The sequence below is a fragment of the Notamacropus eugenii genome, chromosome 3, assembly GCF_028372415.1.
Source record: "Notamacropus eugenii isolate mMacEug1 chromosome 3, mMacEug1.pri_v2, whole genome shotgun sequence".
NCBI lineage: Eukaryota > Metazoa > Chordata > Mammalia > Diprotodontia > Macropodidae > Notamacropus > Notamacropus eugenii.
Window position 1 is genome coordinate 260,926,356 of NC_092874.1, and position 19,724 is coordinate 260,946,079.

Sequence of the window (19,724 nt, forward strand, 5' to 3'; positions counted from 1 at the left end):
GCTATGATGCATTTAAAACCTTTTTCTGAAAAGGGGACTGTAGGCTTTATGAGGTGGCCAAAAGGGTACAAGGCAATGAAAAAGTTAAGAACCCCTGATCTAGGTAACCTCAAACGCCTCTTTTAGATTGAACTTCTCTGATTTTATAGTGTAAATAAATGACGTTCTTCATGAACACATTAGTCTCTGGGTGATTGCCACTTTCTCTTTTCAGTGCTCCAAAATAATTGGCTTTAATTATCTGGCCTAGAAATTTGTTAGTGATCAAGCCTACTGGTCTGTGGTTTCTACCATATCCCTAGTTATGCTTCTTCAAAATAAAGCCAACATTTTTTTTCCTTTTTCTAATATTTTGGTACTTCTACTGTTCTCAGAGATTACTTGCAGAGTCTCTGCCATCAACTCTGAGCTCTTGGAGCAACCTAGGAGATCACATACCTAAATCTGGAGATTTGAACTCACCTCACATAGCTGCTAGGTGGTAGAATGAATAGACACTAGACCTGGAGTCAGGAAGACCTGATTTTAAATCTGGCCTTAGAGACTGTGATGAGTCACCTAACTTATGACTGCCTCTGTTTCCTCATGTGTAAAATAGGGGAAATAACAGCATCTATCTAACATAGTATTTGTGAGGACAGCTTACTAATTTCTTGACCCTGGAAAAGTCAATTAATTTCTCTCTGCCTCAGTTTCTTTTTCTGTAAAAATAGGGAAAACAATACCTTACAGGATAGTTGCAGGGACCAAATGAGATAAAATTTGTAAGTTGCTTTGTAAGTCATAAAGTGATATAGAAATGCTAGCTATAATAATTATTATTGTTATCTCATGACTACAAGATTATAAGGTTTTTGAGTGCAGTGGGGGAATGTGCCATTTATCTTTGTAAGCACCACCCCTCGCTCTGGGACGCCAAAGAAATTTTTAACATAACCACTAGCAAAATGAAAGCTTCAATAGAGCTCAAGATGTTGAAGAGGAAAGAGAGCACAGTTTAGATAATTGTCAGTTCACTGCCAAGTCATGATTCTCTCTGTTAAAATTCTGAAAGTAGGTTAAAGAAAACCCAGTCTTTGCCCCCTAAAAAGCAGCCTCAGTCTCCAGAGATCTTAATATGACCATTATACAACATAGTGCCATGATCACATGTCCCTGTCTCCCTAGTTTGCCATCTCTCCCCAGTTCCCCACATGTAGCATTTTGTTTTTGTAAGTGTACCAATTTCATTGGGGTTTAATTTAAGAATTTCACAGAATAGATTGTGTTTTATCATCTGTCCAAGAAGCTAAAAAAAAGGAAAACACAAAGATTTAGCTCCAGTCTGTTTCCCTGTTTACAGATTATAAGCAGAAAACAAGTCTACTTGTATGCCATATGGCTGAATGCAGTGACTAAGAGCTGGATGCCATACCTCACGAATAGCTGTACAAAACTCACTCTGCAGAACTTTTTTGAGGGACTGAAGCTTTTGAACGGGTACTTCTCCAGATTCTTGTAGTTTCTCCAATAACTCAATCGCTCTTGCAACATCTGAATGGATTAAAAAAAAAAAGAGAGGCCTTGAATAAATTCCCTCTGAAATAGAATTACAATACTATACTACAACACAATACAATACAAAATCACAACCCTAAACACCTACTGTGAGCAGAGTAGTAGCCGGCAGATATACAAAGTTTAGATAAGATTGTCCATGCTTTTATAGATTTACAGAATTTGAAAGTTGGAAGGGACCTAATTAGCCATCTGGTCCACCTCATACACAAGTAATCCCCATGATAAGGTAGCTGACAAGTAGTCATCCAGTCTGAGCTTGAAGATGTCCAAGAATAGGGAACCCACTCTCTCTCAAGGCAAGCCATTCCACTTTGGGAGAGTTCTAATTTGTTAAATTGCCACCAAACTTATATTGACCTGTGAATCTTTCACCCATTCTTCCTGGTTTTGCCCTTTGGATATGAACAGAGTAACCCCAATATCTCCTCCATTGTGACAACCTTTTAAATACCTGAAGACATCTCTTCTCCAGATTAAACACACCTAATTCCTTCAATCAGTCATCATGTCATGCAGTCTCAAACCCCTTCACCATCCTGGTGATTCTCATCTGGACACTCCAGTTTATCAATGTCCTTTTTAAACTAGGACACGCAGAACTGAGCCCAAAACCATTGGTGTGGTCTGAAGGCAGAGTACAGAGGGGACTATCACCATCCTATTGCTGGAAGCTCTGCCTCTCTCAATACAACTCAAGATGGTACCAACTTTGGCAGCAACCACATCGTACTATTGACTTGTACTAAGTTTGCTGTTGACTAATCTTTAGTACCTAGGTCTTTTTCAGAACCATGGTTGTCTAATCATGCTTCTCTGCCCATCTTGTACTCGTGAAGTTGATTATTATTTATTTACACAAGTGTAAGCTTACACTTGTGCCCTGTTGAATGTTCAATGTTCTAGGCCGTCAAGACCTTTATGGATTCAGATTGTTGTCATCTAGAGTGTTAGCTGTCTCTCCTAGCTCTGTACCATCTGCAAATGAGATGAATGTACCTTCTATGCTTTTTGCCAAGTCATTAATAAAATGTTAATTCAGAAATGATCACTGACATCTAGCCTGCAATTTTATACTATATATAGTATATGTGTATACATATATATATTTATATAATTACCATCACACCAACTGTGTGAGATAGATACTAGAGTTATTGTCACCATTTCTTAGACAGGAAACTAGAATATGGAAGCTTAGATCAAGACAGTCTTTGTCTTCAGTGATAATGAATGATATTTACATAGAATTTAATGTTTTCACAGCACTTTATATATATCACCCCATTGAAACCTCTCAACAACCCTGAGGGGTAGGTACCATAGGGGTTATCACCATTTCACAGATGGGAAAACTGAGGCTTTTAGAAGTTAAATGACTTGCCTAGGGTCACAGTAAGTATCAGAGACAAAATTTCAACTCAGAGCTTCCTGACTCCAGGTTTGGCACTCTGTCCAATCCACCACCCCACCTCAAATAGCTTACAGAGAAGTAGGAGGATCAGATCCCTACACAGTATTGCTTAAATGAATTACAAATTTCTATATAGTATGTAAAGGAGATGAGGAAACTGGGGTTAGGTGACCTGCCCAAAGTCACACAGTTAGTGAGTATCAAGTGTCTGAGGTGAGATTTGAACTCAGGTACTCCTAACTCCTGCACTGGTGCTCTATCCACTACATCAGTCATTCTGATGAATATCTAGTCACTGGATTCAGATGGCTCTGGAGGAGAAGTGAGGCTGGTGACCTGCACAGCCCTCCCTCACTCAAAACAAAGTCAAGTGCAAGTCACGTCATTATTTCTCTGATGGCGTGGTCTTCTTCAGCAATGAAGGACAAACACACACACACACACACACACACAGATGAGGAAACTGAGGTCCAGTGAGGTTGTGCCCAAGGTCATACACGAAGTAAATGGAAGGAAGTGATGAGAACCTGAGTTTACAATAAGAGCACCAGAGAGTTGAAGTATGCATGGGCATATTCAAGCCATGTATACCCCAAGGGAGTCAGGAAGAAAGAAAGATCTCCTATACACCAAAATATTCAGGGCAGGACTTTTGTGAAATAAAAGAAATGTGAACAAAGTCAATGTGAAATCAACTGGAAATAATTAAATCAATTAAGAGGGAGGGAGAGGTAATGAATAGAAAGCTGGCTTAGTAGTCAGAAAGCACCATTTCTGGTATCTACTAGACATGACCCTGGGCAAATCATTCTTCCTCTCAGTGTCTCAGGCCACTCTCTTAGACTGGAAGTTGAAAACTGGGTGTTCTCTTGCATGTTAGAAGAAATTTCTTTAGTGAAACATTCCCTGTATACATGAAATCAAAGGTTTGGACAGAAAAATCAAAAGATCAAGGTGAAGGATTCAGAGATGAATGGGAAGACATATGAACTGATCCAAAGTGAAATAAGTAGAAACCAAAAGACAATTATCAACAATCATTACAACAAAACAGAAAGAACAAAGAAAAATGAAACTTTTCACTTTGTAAGTATAACAAAGTTATACTTTAAGTAGTTTCCAAAGAAGAGATGAAAAATGTACCTTCCTTGGAAAGAACAAAAAAAATGAAACTTTGCACTTTATAAATGTAACAATCAAGGTGGTTCCCAAAAAAGTGATGAAAAATGTACCTTCCTTCCTTCTTTTTAAGGGTGGGAGACTATAGTTCTGGAAGATGTCATATACTGGAAAACTTGGTTGATGTTTGGGTTAGTTTTGCCATCTGTATTTTTTTCCTCTTTATTTTTTATTACAATGGGGGTTGGGGGAAAGGAGGAGGATATATTCAGAAAATGATGATGTAAAATCAAAAAATATCAGTACTTTTAAATTTAAAATGTTGAACAAGGAATGATGGAGCCAATACTATGTGACTGAGTGTAATGGCAAGTAAAGTAGGACCTTTTCGGTGTTTTGGTTTTTAGTATAATCAAGAAGTATACTATCTCTATTAGAATGGGATTAAGAGGATCTTTCCCACCCATTGATGGGCCTGTCCATTGTGAGAAGCTTGACTGGGGGAGTTGTTTTGTAGGAGGGTCCCAAGTACCTTTTGTTTTTTCTATTGAGGCACTGGGTCATCAGGTAATGCCCTGTGGCTGTGAAAAGTGTACAAATACTCTGAGCGTGAGGTTTTACTTGGGGCTTACTGACTGGAAGTGTTTGTTTGACCAGATGAGGACTCTGGGAAGCAGCTTTAAGGATCCACCCGGCATTGAGAACCCAGATGTCCTGCTTTCCTCTCTGGTAATGATGGTCAGACAGTTGTCCGTTGAATTATGGTCAGACATTTTGGAAGCATGTCTGTTGACCTTTAACTTGTCTGTATTTTCTTTGAAGTTCGGGGTGCTACCTCCCCTGAACTAAGTGAATGATATATGTGCTTGGTTAAAGGATTGATACATATACTTGATTAAAGTGATTGTTAACCTCTCAAAAGCTGCCTTTCCTTTTTTTGAATGCAGATCTAAGAATCTGTTGCAGTAGGTCCCCCTGTGTATACTGGGGTGCTTACTGATACACTGCATCAAAGATTATACAAATCATAACCAAGCACTCCATGCTCTGAAACACACAATCTTCAAGGATTTTCAAAGAAGAAAAAAATTTCCCTTTCTTTACAGTGAGTTTCTGCACTGCAGAGCTGAGAGAGCAAAGGGCATGTAGTATTTCAAGGAGTTTTATAATGTTGTTTTAAAAATTATTTCTATTATAAGAATATTTCCTCATACAAAGAAGAGGAGAAATGCCCTTGGAAAATCTTGACTAGCTACAGCTTGATTTTCACAATTATGTTTCAAATTTAATATGTTAATTCTAACAATGTTTTGCTCATCTGTGTACCCTTCTGAACTTCTGTTCTTTTCTTTGTATTTAAAAAATATATTTATTGATATTATATAATTTCACTTTTTCCTTTTTTGGGGGGAGGGGCACTCCTTCAGAGTCCTCTCCACTCTTCCCTTGACTCTCTCTACCACAAAAAGCCCATCCTTGTAATAAATTAGTATAATAAAACATCCATAAAATGGCCATTTTTGAAAATGTATGCCTCATTCTATCCCTGGTCCAATCTTTTCCCAATAGGTAGGAAGTATGATTCATCACCAGTCTTCAAGAGACCTGATTGGTTATTGCCTTGATCAGAGTTCTTGAATCTTTCAAGCATATTTCCTTTGTGATACTGTAGTCATATAAATTTTTTCTGCTTCTACTCATTTCACTTGACATCAGTTCAAACCAATCTTCCCAGACTTCTCTGTATCTATTCCATTTATCATTTCTTACACCCCCTAAATACTCTGTTACAGTCCTATACCATAATTTGTTCAGTCATTTCCCATTTTTATGGACATTCACTCTCTCCAGGCTTTACTACTATAAAAAGTGCTGCTATAAATTTTGTAGGTTTAGGTATTGCCCTTCTCTGTTCACTTAAGAGTATAAACCTAGTAGAGGTTATCCAAGTCAAAAAGAATATAGTTCCAAAATATAGTTTCAAGTTTCCAGAATTATTGAATCAAGAATACATTAGAATGCCAGTCTTCCTACAAGCTCCTCCAGTAATTGTATTTTCTATTTATATCAGGACTGGGGAACCTGCAGCCTTGAGGCAACATGTGGCCCTCTAGGTCCTCAAGTGTGACTCTTTGACTGACTCTAAACTTCATAGAACAAATCTTCTTAATAAAATGATTTATTCTATAAACCTTGGAATCAGTCAGAAGGCTGTACCCAAGGACCAAGAAGGCCTCCAGGCTACAGGTTCCCCAAATCAATCAAACTGCCATGTTAGTTTATGAATTAATTAAGATAATATCATTTTTATCAAATCAACTCAGCCCAACCATGAGCAATTAATATCTCTACAATTATTTGACTCAAGATGTATTTCTATATAGTGTTCTTTATGTTTGTGTTCACATAATTCCTGTGTATAACTTGAAAGGTAGATTCCCAGATATTTAACATACTCCATAGTTATTTTGAATGAAATTTATCTATCTCTTCTTGATGTTTTTTGTTGGTAATATATAGAACAGTTGAAGATTTTCATGATTTTATTTATTATTCTGTTTAATAATGTTTATTCCAATTAATTTTATTCCCTAAAAATTTTCTAAGCAAAACTATCATATCACCTACAAAAAACAATATTTTTGTTACTTTTTTGCCTTTGCTTTCCCCCCCTCAGTTTTCTTGTCTCATTGCACTACCCAACTTTTCTAGAACTCTATCAAAAATATTATGATAATAGATATCCTCACTTTATTCCTGTTCTTATTGTGAAAGCCTCTAGCATCTCTCCTTACACAGTATAAGCTCTTGGTTTCAGATTTTCTAAATTGGCTACCAAAGAAATGGTCAGTTTGTTCCCATGCTTTCAAATGTTTTTTGTTTTTTTACATAAAGTGATATATTTTGTCAAAAGCGTTTTCTGCATTGCTTGATATATTCATGTGATTTCAGTTGTTTTACTATTAACATATTATGTTTATAGTTTCTCTATTATTAATCAACCTTCAGGGAATTTTTTTCCAATTAAGTGCTTTTCCTTGGTGCTGTAAGGGACTGGAGGTTGCAGCTCTTGGGAAAGGTCTGTCCTCATGATACAATGCTCTTTGTGAATTGGAATTTCCTCTTCTCTTAGTAGTTTTGTTTGGGGGAAAGAAGCATGCCCACATAGGGATGTGAGTGGAGAGCTATTTTTCTAGGATTAGATAGCTAAATGTCCTAGTTTGGCTATACAGCCTAGTTTTCCAAATACCTGCCCTAGAGGTTATTAAGCAAAATAGCAAGGTCTGAAGTAATAAAAAACCCAACAGACAACAGCTGGATCCCAAATCACCACTTAGAATTGTACATATAATGAGCAAAGACTTCCACAGTACATGTATTGACATTGTTTTAACTACATTTTACTTCAATTCCATTTAACTGATATTTATTCATTACCTACTGTAGGAAAGGTCTTGTGCTAGGATCTCTGGGGATTAAAAAAAATTAGTCTTTGGTCTCAAGCATAAGATATTCCACCGGGACAATACAACTTGTACATAGATAAGAAAATGGGAAAGATATACAAAGTAATTTCAAGACTATGAAAATGCTATAGCTGGGGAAATCAATAAAACCCTCATGTGTGTGACTTAGGGATTCAAGGAGGGGAGAAGAATACCTTTATTCCATTAATTGGGGACCACCTTGCAAAGGTATGGAGGTAAGAAATTTCTTACAGTATACAGTGAACAGCTAACAGTTTTATTTGACATGAATGGAGAGCATAGAAAGAGGTTGTTGGAAGCCATCTCATGAGACAATTTCAGTGCCAGGATGCCAGTTGTGTATTTTACCATACAGGCAATGGGGAAGCTATTGAAGAATTCTCTGTAGAGAATGCACGTAGTCACTATTTGAATTTTAGATTTTTTTTCAGGACCTGTGCTATAGGAAAACTCTCAAACAGCCCAATCAAAACATACTTTGAAACTTCTAGTATAAGAAAGTTGCCTGGGGAACTCTGAGATCAAGTGACTTGGCCAGGTCATACAATTAATATTTCAGAGTTGGGACTTGGACCCAGGCCTTTCCTAACTTCTGTTCTCTACCCATCATGATACCCAACTTCTCTTAGGATGCTCCAAATATTTAAGTTAGCCAATCGTGTTGGTTTTAATACACATGCAAATGCATGCTAAAGAGTATCCATTTTCAATCCCAATTCTGTACCAAAAAAGTGCGCAATCATCCTAGAAAAAAGGTCACTAATTCTGCATGTCTTTAGCTGTGTTTGTGTGCCAGAAAGTACAAAGGGCAACCACATATCATTTCCACATATCCTGGTATGAAATGGGAACTTAGACAATTTACAAGTTATTAATGAAACATGACAATCAGTGCATCCTATTAATCTGACACCGTTGATATTTCCACTTTGATCGACTAACCATTGTCATGTCTTTTAAATGCAGGCTAATTGGTAAACCCTGGGGAGAGATTTGTCAGCCAATTAAAATGCTCAATTTTAAAATAATTTCATACTGCATCTTATGAAGTCACTCCTTCCCCTATTTACTGTCTAATGATGAATTATGTTTTATGCATAGGATCCGGGAGGGTTTTCAAGCGCATCACCCAAAAACGACTTGAGTGTTTCATTTTTTTTTTTTTTTAAGAAATCATGTTTCTGTTGTGCAAGTCTAAAAAAAACCCCTGACCTTGGATGCGATTGGTTTTGTCTAAGCCCAGTGCATCTAAGAGGAAAACGTCCGCTGGGAAAGGCAAAGCCTAGCTGCTATAACATTCTCTGAAATTGAAGTTGCCCGTTTCACTTGAGAGTGATTACTTGCCCAATAAACAAATCTTAAGGTACACAAAGCTTAAGATGTGGCCTTTATTATTAAATAATGACAGTCTCAGTAGTTTTCAATGCTAGATGGGGTTGTGCTGCCAGAATAAGAAATATATTACCATCAGCTTTTCCAGGAACAATATCTGGCTTTCTTCCTTTTTGCTTGTTTTTTTTTTTTTTTTTTTAGTTTTTTAAATCAGCAGTCCAGCATTTCAGTTTCCTCAAGCAATGGGATAGGGAGAAATAAAATTGTTTTGTAGACCATTCCACATTCCACACCCAGCACTTTAAGCAATGGACCATGAGTAAATTCAATTCCATTCCATTCCATAGATATTTGTTAAGCATCTTCTATATACCAGGTGCTATGCTAAGTTTGGGGAGATATAAAGATAAAAATTCAGTTGTCCCTACCCTTAAGGAGCTTCAATTATACTAAGTGACAGAACGTGTTCCCAGATAAGTCAATATTAGTCTTGAGGAAAAGAATACCAGCACCTAAGAGAGCACTGTCTTTGTTGTTATTTCTTCGTTGGGTCCTACTCCCCCCCCCTTTTATTTTATTTTATTTTATTTTTTGCCTTTTCTAGCTGACTATGTCATTCTTAGGCCCAATTTTCCCTGACTAGAAATAATGGAAATGGAAAGAGGTATAGAACACATACATACACATACATACATACATATGTATGTACACACACACATATATAATATATAAATTGCATGTGTGTGTGCTTCTGTTTGTGTGTACATATGTAAATATATGTGAGTGTGCATGTATGTATGTGTGTACATATATATGTTACTGTTGAGTTTTTTGAATCATGTCTAACTCTTATGGCTTTATTTGGGATTTTCTTGGCAGAGATATTAGAGTGATTTATCATTTCCTTCTCCAGCTCATTTTATAGATGAGGCAACTGAGACTAGTAGGGATAAGTGACTTGCCCAGGGTAACACAGTTAGTAAGTATTTGAGAACAGATTTGAACAGGAAGATAAATCTTCCTGATTTCAAGTCTAGTGCTCTATCCACCAGACTACTTAACTGCTCTATCTATATCTAGATATAGATATCTATATAAATATATGTGTTCATGTGTATGTATATATGTGGATATGTCTGTGTACTTACGTCAATGCATATATGTATGTGTGGGTATATACATCTATTTCCATGTGTATATATGCACATATACATGTGTATATTTTATGTGAGTGCATGTACACACATATGTATGTGTGTATACACATACACACATATATCTCTATCTATATACACACACATCTATAAGAAAGATAGTCATCACCACTCCAGTGGGGGGAAGATACCTGAAAGGAGCCAAAATGAGGGTGGGTGGTACTGAAGGACAAATGAAAGTTCCTGTCATGAACATTACAAAGTCCTCTACAGTCAAGAGGATAGCCTGTAGAGGAATGAAGACATGGGTGCCCTAGACATCTTCAAAATGGGGGTTCTGGAAGGAACTAGCGAATCAAGGAAGAGATTGCACAGGGGGAGTACCTTCCCCAAATTGTTGAGTCAAAGGGAAATAGAGAGATGTACGGTGGATGTGAATTCATCAAGTGATGACTTCATGCAAAAAGTGGAAAAGGATGTTATTGGGGAGATGTATGGCTGGGAAAGGATGTCAGATATTCACATGTTAAGAGCAAGTCATAGAAGATAGGCAATCTACATGTTGCTCTGGTATCCATGTGCTAGTATAACATAATTGGTCAGTCCTAGATGGAGACTTTCAACTTGTTGGCTAGATCCTATGAGATGACATTGAAAAAAACCATAGAGGATTAAAAGATTTGAATTGGTCTTGATTTTCCACCAATGGAGGGAATGATCACAGAATAGGGATCTGTTGAAATGCTAAAGTATGGTATGGGCAGTAATCTCACTTATGGAGAGAATTCAATAGTGGAGGGAGGAATGAGCCAAAGCATCTTCTTAGTGCTACAGACTTCTTATAAAATAATGAAACTGACTTAGAACTTTCTGGTTTTCATCCCCCTTGCATGTAAAGGCATCCACATGAACAAGCATGTGACTGTCTTTTCAGGATCAAAATAAATTTAAGATGACAAAAAAAGGAATCAAGTAATCAATTGTAGGAAATTCATTAAGTTCCACCTATTATTTCCGTGTTATCTTATTAATGGTTATGTGTAATTGTGGAAAATCTAAGTCTGTTTTAAAGAAGCTACAGGACATGAGATCTGAGGTTATCTATCTAACAAATGACAAAAGCGTGTTCTCTAAAAAACATCACTACCAGATTACTCTCGCTTATGCATAAATCTGGTCATGTCACTCCTCTGCTCAAAATTCTTTAATGGCTTCCTATTGCTTATGCAGTAAAAACATTTTTACATGGCCTCCATAATCCAAATTCATCTCATGCCATTCTCTTCCATTTACTTCCATGTTCTGACCTAAATGAGCTATTCCACTTCTATTTCTTTCCCGACTCTTTGTTTTTTATCACATTGTTTCCTATGCCTGAAACCTCCTCTCCACCTCCCGTTCAATTGTACCCCATCCTTTAAAGCCCAACTCACAAGGCACCCCCTTTAGCGAGCCTCCTCTGCCCCCGTAGCATTTCACCCTTCCTGTTTACCCATTTTTAATTTATTAGATGTGTGTGTGTGTGTGTGTGTGTGTGTGTATGATGTTACTGGGGAGATGTATGACCTCTCTACTAGACCATAAACTCCATGAGAACAGGGATTATTTATTTTCTAAACTGACTATTTTTTTCCTGTCATCCCCAACCCAGGATTCTGTGCAAAATAGATATTTAGTAACTCTAATTTGAATTGAATTTTGTCTGGTTCAAGTCATTTACTCTTAGTGATCAAATTAAGCCCCCACCTCCAGGAACTGTAAGGGGAAGTAAAATTGGCTAGAAGAGAGAGGCGTGGATCAATGTAGATTGCATAGACAGGTGAAAACTCCTAGAAAGAATTTATTTTTCACTACCACATATACAAACATATTGAAGTACACTATTTGCTCACCAAAATATAGCATGACAATATCTCCTAAGTCTCTTGGGAAATTATTTTAATGAACTCAGTTTTATAATACCCTTAAGCAACATAGAGAGAGATGCCATAGGAGCACAGTAAGTACTAGACACAAGCATTTTATAGCCATAAAACATTTGGGACCATGTGCTGTCCACTACCCACCTCTCCAAATCAGTTTCCTTTATGTGAAGTTCATTCATGACCTTTCTTTTAAAAAGTTCACAACAAAGCAGATTTCATGGAGCTTTCTGGTTAGAAGTATAATTTCATCTTTTAATTTGAAGTTAATTTTTCTCAATTTTTCTCCAGGCTCACTCAAGTTTCTTTTGAAGACTCAATGAAAGTGAGTTAAACTAGACTATCTGACATTTTAAGACACCAGGCACAGTGAATGGTTTGCTCCTTTGCCTCAGGGATTGTAATATTTTCCAGTACTAACCGCACATAAATATAACATCCAGCTCCCATGTATTACTTGGAAGGCTGAAAACTAGAACAGCAGAATTGAGAGTGTTCATTTGTAGCTTTCATCAGGAAATCCCAATTCCCTTTGCCATAGGGCTCGGGAAATTGATAGGGGGAGACTTTATCAAGTTTTGGGTTTGCAAAGAAGATTCTTTTTTTTAAATAAGGAATTCTATGAATTTAAGTTTCTACATTCTCAAATTCATCCTATACGTTAAAATGGATGAATGTTTGTGACCAAACTGACACTTTGATGTATTATTCAGCTATCATGGTACTTAATAACATGTTTCCTCTCTACATCATCACTGTTATGTCATGCTGTCATCCAATTTCTAAGTTACTTTAGGGATAGTGCTGCAGCAAAAGTGTGCAAGGGGTAACCTATGGCTCTGAAAGATGATTCCCATGCAAAAGCGAACCTTGGTGCTAGTGGGGTCTTTCTATGATATATTCTTTTGTTGTGATCCTGATTACACCATCACACAGTCCAAAAGATCACTTAAACTTCAAAGTTAGGAAAATAGAGTGATGATTTTTCCTCCTCCCTGTCATGAGAAGTCTTCTGATGTTGCTTATTCAGACTTTCTATTGATGTTTCTTTCATAAGATATTTCCTAAGGACGGGAGGAAAATAATTATTTGGAAGACTTCTGCAGGCAAAATGATTTAATTAATGAGCTGGTGGTTAGTCATTAGTGGAGGAGACCATATGAATAAATGAATAAAAACCACCAACTGTATGGTATTTTATATTTCCTCTTTTAAAAAGCCTGATTCAGGGTGTAGTGGTAGAGGGAGGGGAAGGTTATTAGTAGAGAGACTTTTCTAGTTAGAGAACATGATGTTGAACTGTTCTTTAAAAAGCTATTTAAAAATATAAATATTGTCAAAATGATAAAAAACCACAGATTCACAGAAAAGTCATCCAGTCCAACCCCCCCAGAGAAGACTCCTCTCATCATAACATGCCCAACAATCTCCAACCTTTACTCCAAAGTCCACAAATGAGGGAAAACCTTCTCCTATTTCAGGCAAAGCATTCCATTTTTCATATTTCCAATTCTTAGAAAGATTTTCTTCACATTGCACTTGAATTTTTTTCTTTGCAAGTCTCCTAGTGCTCCCAATTCTGCTCTCTAAGGCCAGGCAGAATAAGTTTAATCTTTCTTCAGTGGTATGTAACCTTTCAAATACTTGAAAACAGCTAAGATTGCCACCCCTGCTAGTGGTACACTGAACGGAGTGCTGGGCTTGGAATTGGGAAGTGGCTTAATCTATCTGTCTCAGATTTCTCAATTGTAAAATGGATATAATAAGAGCATCACCTCTCAGGTGTTCTGAAGGTCAAATGAGATAATATTTGTCAAATAAATAAAAGCACTTAGCATGGAACCTGGCAAATAGGTACTATATAACTCCTTACTCCCTCCTTCCCTCCCTCCTACTCCCAGTACCCCCAAGTTTTCTCTTCTCTGTAGTATCCATTCTCATTTGCTCAGATTTCTTTTCACTCTCCCTCCCCATATGATCGTAGATATAGAGCTGAGAAGTCATCTAATCCAATTCTTTCATTTTATAGATAAAGAAACTGAGGCCCAGAAAGGTAAATGATTTACCCATGGTGACCCAGGTAGTAAATGCCTATGTGCCAATGTGAGATATGAAGCCAGGTGAATGTTCTTGTCATGATTTGGTTTATTTGGGACTCATAAAAAATCTATCCAAATGCATTTTCCCCTCCGCAAGTACACACTTGGCCTAAATGGACCAAGGTCTTCCATTCCATCCAAGGCCATCTCCAGTCATTCTGATGAATATCTGGTCACTGGATTCAGTTGGCTGTGGAGGAGAAGTGAGGCTGGTGACCTGCACAGCCCTCCCTTACTCAAAACAAAGTCAAGTGCGAGTCATGTTATCATTTCTGATGGCATGGTCTTCTTCAGCAATTAAGGACAAACACAACAATCTCTGAGTAGATGCAGCTGAATGGGGACCCAGCCAGCTGGGTAACTCAGCTCCTCTTCTCCTGTCTGTCTACCCCCTCCCTTTCCTTCTCCTCTCCAAAGGAAGGTAAATTTGGATGGCCAGAGGATACCCAGTTAACTTGGAGTTTACTGGCTAGATTTCTCTTTTCCTTTCCTTTCCTTCCCTGCCCTTCCCTTCCTTTCCTAATAGACCTTACTGCACTCTGAAGCCCATAGATCAGACAATACTAGGGCCCTGTCCAAGCTCCACTTAAGGGTTGTTTTCTGGCCCCTCCTGGCTAAAGAGTGAGCATCAGTAGTAACTGTTGCTATTTCTCTCCCAGCCTGATGTAGTTATTTTTCTTTGCCTCATTAAAGTGGTCATCCCCTGCTTACTTCTTAAACAGGCCTATTCACTAAATGGGTATTACCTCACCCTAAGGGAGTACCTGAATGGACCTTGGCCTAAAGGGATCAAGGTCTTCCATTCCATCCTGGGCCTTCTCCAGTCATCCTGATGAATATCTGGTCACTGGATTCAGATGGCTCTGGAGGAGAAGTGAGGCTGGTGACTTGCACAGCCCTCCCTCACTCAAAACAAAGTCGAGTGCAAGTTATATCATCTTTTCTTGGATGGCATGGTCTTCTTTGGCAACCAAGGATGAACCCAACAACACACTATTTTATGACATAATTCCACCATTATCCTCCATAAGCTTTTCCAAAAAAGTTTATATTCTAAAGGAACACTATTTTCAGCTGCCATCAGTGTTTTTTGCCTCGGGTTACTTCTAGGTTCTTTTGGCCTCTTCATTGTGCCAAAATTGATTTAAATTGCTTAAATTTTGGTAAGAAATTGTGATAAACCATATCAATATCTGTTATATTATCTATTTCCAATTTTTCAACATTAATAGCTTTTAAAAATAGATCAAATTGGAGTTCTGTTAACTACATCTTTTTTTCTTATTTTAATTTATGTTTTTCATTTTTGTACTAAAAAGCTAGTGGTCTAAGCATATATCCAAATAGCTGATTCAGACATCTGTAATACATTTTTTTCCAGTCATTAAGAAAGTCCTTAATTTCGTTTCTTGTTATGTAATTTGAGACTCACCAAATCTATCGCCTCTTCTTCCCCTCTCCCCCCCGCCAATTACTTCTTGCAGAAGTACTCATTGGATATATGTGTGTCTTTTTTGTTGCATACCAACATTTGGTGTCTTTTCTTTCTTTATTTTATCATGTTTCCCAACTATCCCAGATAACTACTTTTGCAACAAAGTTACAAATAATTACATATGTGCTGTTTTACCTAGGAAGGTCAGATTCCATGTTGTCTGTATTATGTTTTCCTATCCATCTATCTGTATCTATATCTGATATTATGGCATCATCTTCATGGTAATCTTTTGGCTTTTGCTCATTCTAAGCACTGAAAGATAAGGTGACCAAGTAGGTCATGAAATGACCTCTTTTGTCATCCATAAAAAAACAACTCTCCAACTCCTTTGTTTGCCTCTCAAAGGAGAACACTGAGGTATCCTTTTCATTTAATGGAAGTTTCTTTATATCTCTAGTTTTATTTATAGGGATAATGTTAAGACTGATATGATTTCATTTCTCCAGTAACAGTGAAAACTGGGGTATGTAGCTGGACAGAGCACTCTTATTTAGAGTACTGACAGCTGAAGTTTATGGACCATCTGAAAACCTGGTGATTCTTATTGACCTCTGCTCCTTTTTTCCATTCCTCTGTCACTCTTGCTGCAGAAGCAGAAGATAGAGACAAAGGACCAACTGCCAATCTGTACTGTTCTTTGTTTCACAGATTGCCATGGGCCAGGAATTATTCACCTAGAGGCCAGGCTACCTAGCTGGGCTGGCCATTGAAAACCATAAACAACTTGTTTCTGGGATGATAGTCGAAGCCTTTCCAGAACAGCAGAACCTTACAATAAATTTATGCAGTGCTGCCATAGTCTTTGAAAACCATGGGTCACCTCAGTGTCATCACAGGGCATCTAAGTTGTGGTAAGATTCCTGTGTAGACTCAAACTGTTTTACAAACCCAAAGCTGTTAATTACCACTTAAAGAACTGAATCTCAAATAACTAATAGGGACCGGGTTTTTCATGTAATTTTCTCTCTTCTCAGGGAATCAAATCTTTATTAAAATTATTGAAATCATAAGAGCATAGATTTTTTTTAAAATTGCACAAAGAGTCCATTCTCATTCATTTTAACTAGACAGAGACTTGTAATGCAGAACTGATGCTTTATAGTCAAATTACCAAAAAAAACCATAGAATTTAGATGAAGTAGAAATCATTTTATCTAATCCTTTCATTTTCCTGATGAAGAAACTGAGGCTCAAAATTTACACAGCTAGTAAGTAGCTAAGGGAGAGCAGAACCCAGGTTTTCTAACTCCACATCCGGCACTGTGCCCCATATCACTTCTCTGCTTTTTTTATTCTACCTTTCAAAGGGAGTACAGAGTTAATGGAAAAGACTTGAGGCATTTGTGTGACCTTGCCCAATTCATTTGCTATCTCTAAAGTCTCTTCTCACTGTTATATCCTATGACGTTATAGTAATAATTAGGCTTACATTAGGCTTCCTTGGAATCATAGGGTTGTAAATGAGGAAAGAAGGAAGGATCCCAGGATCCAGAGTGTGCAACAGCTACAGTCCAGAAGGCACACACACACACAAATGACTGATAGCAGATTCTTGCTTTCCTTGAGGGAAAGGGGTTTAAGAGGAAACATTATTAGATCCTGATAATTGGGGGAGGGGAGAAGGTCAGTTAAGACTAAGATGGGAGAAAGGAGGGAAAGCAAAGAGTCAAATGATGCCCATCATTTTGCCTGGTGCCAGCAGATTTGTCTCCAAAGAGGAGCTGCTGATGAAGGTCTCTTGACCATACTTTTTTCCTCCTCCTTGGATCCCTGGCTTTCTTCAACACTCAACTCAAAACTCATCTGTTATTGGAGGATTTTCTCAGTCCCCTTAAGCTCTAGAGGCTTCCAGGTTGCCTTCCTTGGATTCTATATGTCTTGTGTATACCTAGCTTTTTTGTAGGATGACTCCACCATCAGAAAGTGAGCTCCTTGATATGTGTTTGCCTTTCTCTGTATCCATAGTGCTTAGCACAGTGTCAGGGCCCACAGTAAGCATTTAATAATTGCTTTTTGACTGATTATTAATTGACTGCTTAAGATCTATTTTGACAGTTCCCTGATGGACCAGGTTCTTCAAAGACTTAAATATGATAGATGTTAAGGTCCTACAATGTGTAAAACACTGAACTAAAAGCCCTAAGTGAATATTTACTCTTTTGCTGTACATACACCATGTCATAGAGTCTGGAGATTGGCACAGGAAAATGAAGAGTTAAATCAGACATTCAGCCCCAACCACCTTCAGCATCTTTCTTAACTGTTTTGCTGTTCAGTCCCTTATAAGTTCCTGACCATCTGAGCACAAGAATGAACCTCTAATCTCTGCAAATGTTTCCCACAGTCTCGTCAAAGCCAGAAGAACAAGCCCCTATGCCTATGAGAACAGACCCAAAGTCATCCATTCATAAGTCCAATTCTTTCCCCTTTTTTTCTTCCTTTGTCCTCCCAATTGACTGCAATGACCAAAATCCCAAGAAGTAACTTTTCCAGCTTCCTCAGCAATCATTGCTCTAGAAATCCTAGAGAGGAAAAGTTATGTCAGATATGGGACATTTCTTATACAAAAAGAAACTATCTCTGCTATCTCCACCCATCTCCCCCTGCCCCTTACCTACACACACACACACACACACACACACACACACACACACACACACACACACACACACACACACAATCTAGTTGATCTGACACAGACATAAAGATTGGCAGTATCCCTTTCAGAGACTCTCTTTAGGTTGCTAGGTTTGAATTTTAGTTCAGCCCCTTACAGGGTGAGTTTGGACAAGTCACAAACTCAGTGCCTCAGTTTCTTCCCATGGGAAGAAATAGACTCAAACTCCAAGGTCCCTACAAACTCTAAATAGATGATCCTGTAAAGACAAGGATTGTTTCTTAGGTTCCCTTTCTTTTCCCCCTTTCCTACTGTATGAGTTGATTTGCCACAAACATCACTCATTTGGAGAAGCATCTGCCGCCAATGTAAAAATTAAAATGTGTGCAACTCTAGCATTTCTCTTCATTTTAAGGGGGAAAAATCATACAATCTCAGAAAACACCAGTTCTAAAAGTATGCAACTTAGTAAGATGATCCATTAAAGCATGACATTTGCCAACTGTTTCAACATAATTTTTATAGATTTTTCATTTGTTTCAATGTTTTAAATGACTTCCCTTGGAACCAAGCAGTGTATTCCCCACCTGTAGACTGGAGAATTATAGGAAGGTAGTCACAAATCTATACCTTCCCCAAAGACTGTCATTTTGTCATCAGGCATTTTCTCATACTAAAATGTAGCTACTGTCATATAGAAATCGAAGCCATTGTTTTTACCACGAAAAAGAGCATCCTCACACTTGAGAAAGTTGGGATTCATTAGAATAAAGAAAGAGCAGGTTGGTGGCACCATTGTCATTAGAGCACTGAGCCTGGAGTCAGGAAGATACATCTTCCTGAGTTCAAATCCGGCCTCAGACCCTTACTAGCTGTCACCCTGGGCAAGTCATTTTAAGCCTATTTGCCTCAGTTTCCTCATCTGTAAAACAAACTAGAGAAGAAAATGGCAAACCACTCCAGTATCTTTGCAAGACAACCCTAAATGAGATCACAAAGAGTCAGACACAACTGAAACAAATGAAAAAACAACAATGAATAAAGAAACTTGGTTGTCTGTGGCTTCCTTAATTGAGATCACACAATGCTTATCTACAAAGTAGGAAATAATCAGTTGTAGTGAGTGATTAATTAGATGGTCTTAGAGAAGAGAGTTGGGGGGAGGGGTCATTGTTTGTAGTGAGGCAAATATTATCACCCCCATTTTACAGATAGTAAAACTGAGGTTCACAGAGTTTAAGTGGTTTGCCAAATTCACATAGCTAACATGTAGCAGTACTGGCAATTGATCCTTTCACTACATCACCATTCCACTTTGAGAAAATTAGATCAAAATAATGAATTTACTGGCACGATGCTGGCCTTGAAATGCTAGCCACTGTAGGACCTTACGCATGAGTGACATTATACAAGGGATGCTTTAGGAAGATTAATCTAGCATGGTTTTGCAAGATGAATTAGAGGCACGGAGACTGGAGACAAGCAGATTATTTAGGAGGATATTACAGTGAGATGAGGAGGGCC

The 19,724-nt window shown here is 37.8% G+C and overlaps 1 protein-coding gene across 3 annotated transcripts in view; it reads right to left on the reverse strand.

Annotated features, from left to right (window-relative positions):
• Positions 1–19,724, reverse strand: part of LIN7A (lin-7 homolog A, crumbs cell polarity complex component) — a 183,573-nt gene that overhangs the window by 137,874 nt on the left and 25,975 nt on the right. For all 3 annotated transcript variants that reach the window (XM_072655475.1, XM_072655477.1, XM_072655478.1), the window contains one exon: positions 1,415–1,533. In XM_072655475.1, the coding sequence (XP_072511576.1) occupies positions 1,415–1,533 (119 nt within the window). The remainder of the gene's footprint in view (positions 1–1,414; positions 1,534–19,724) is intronic.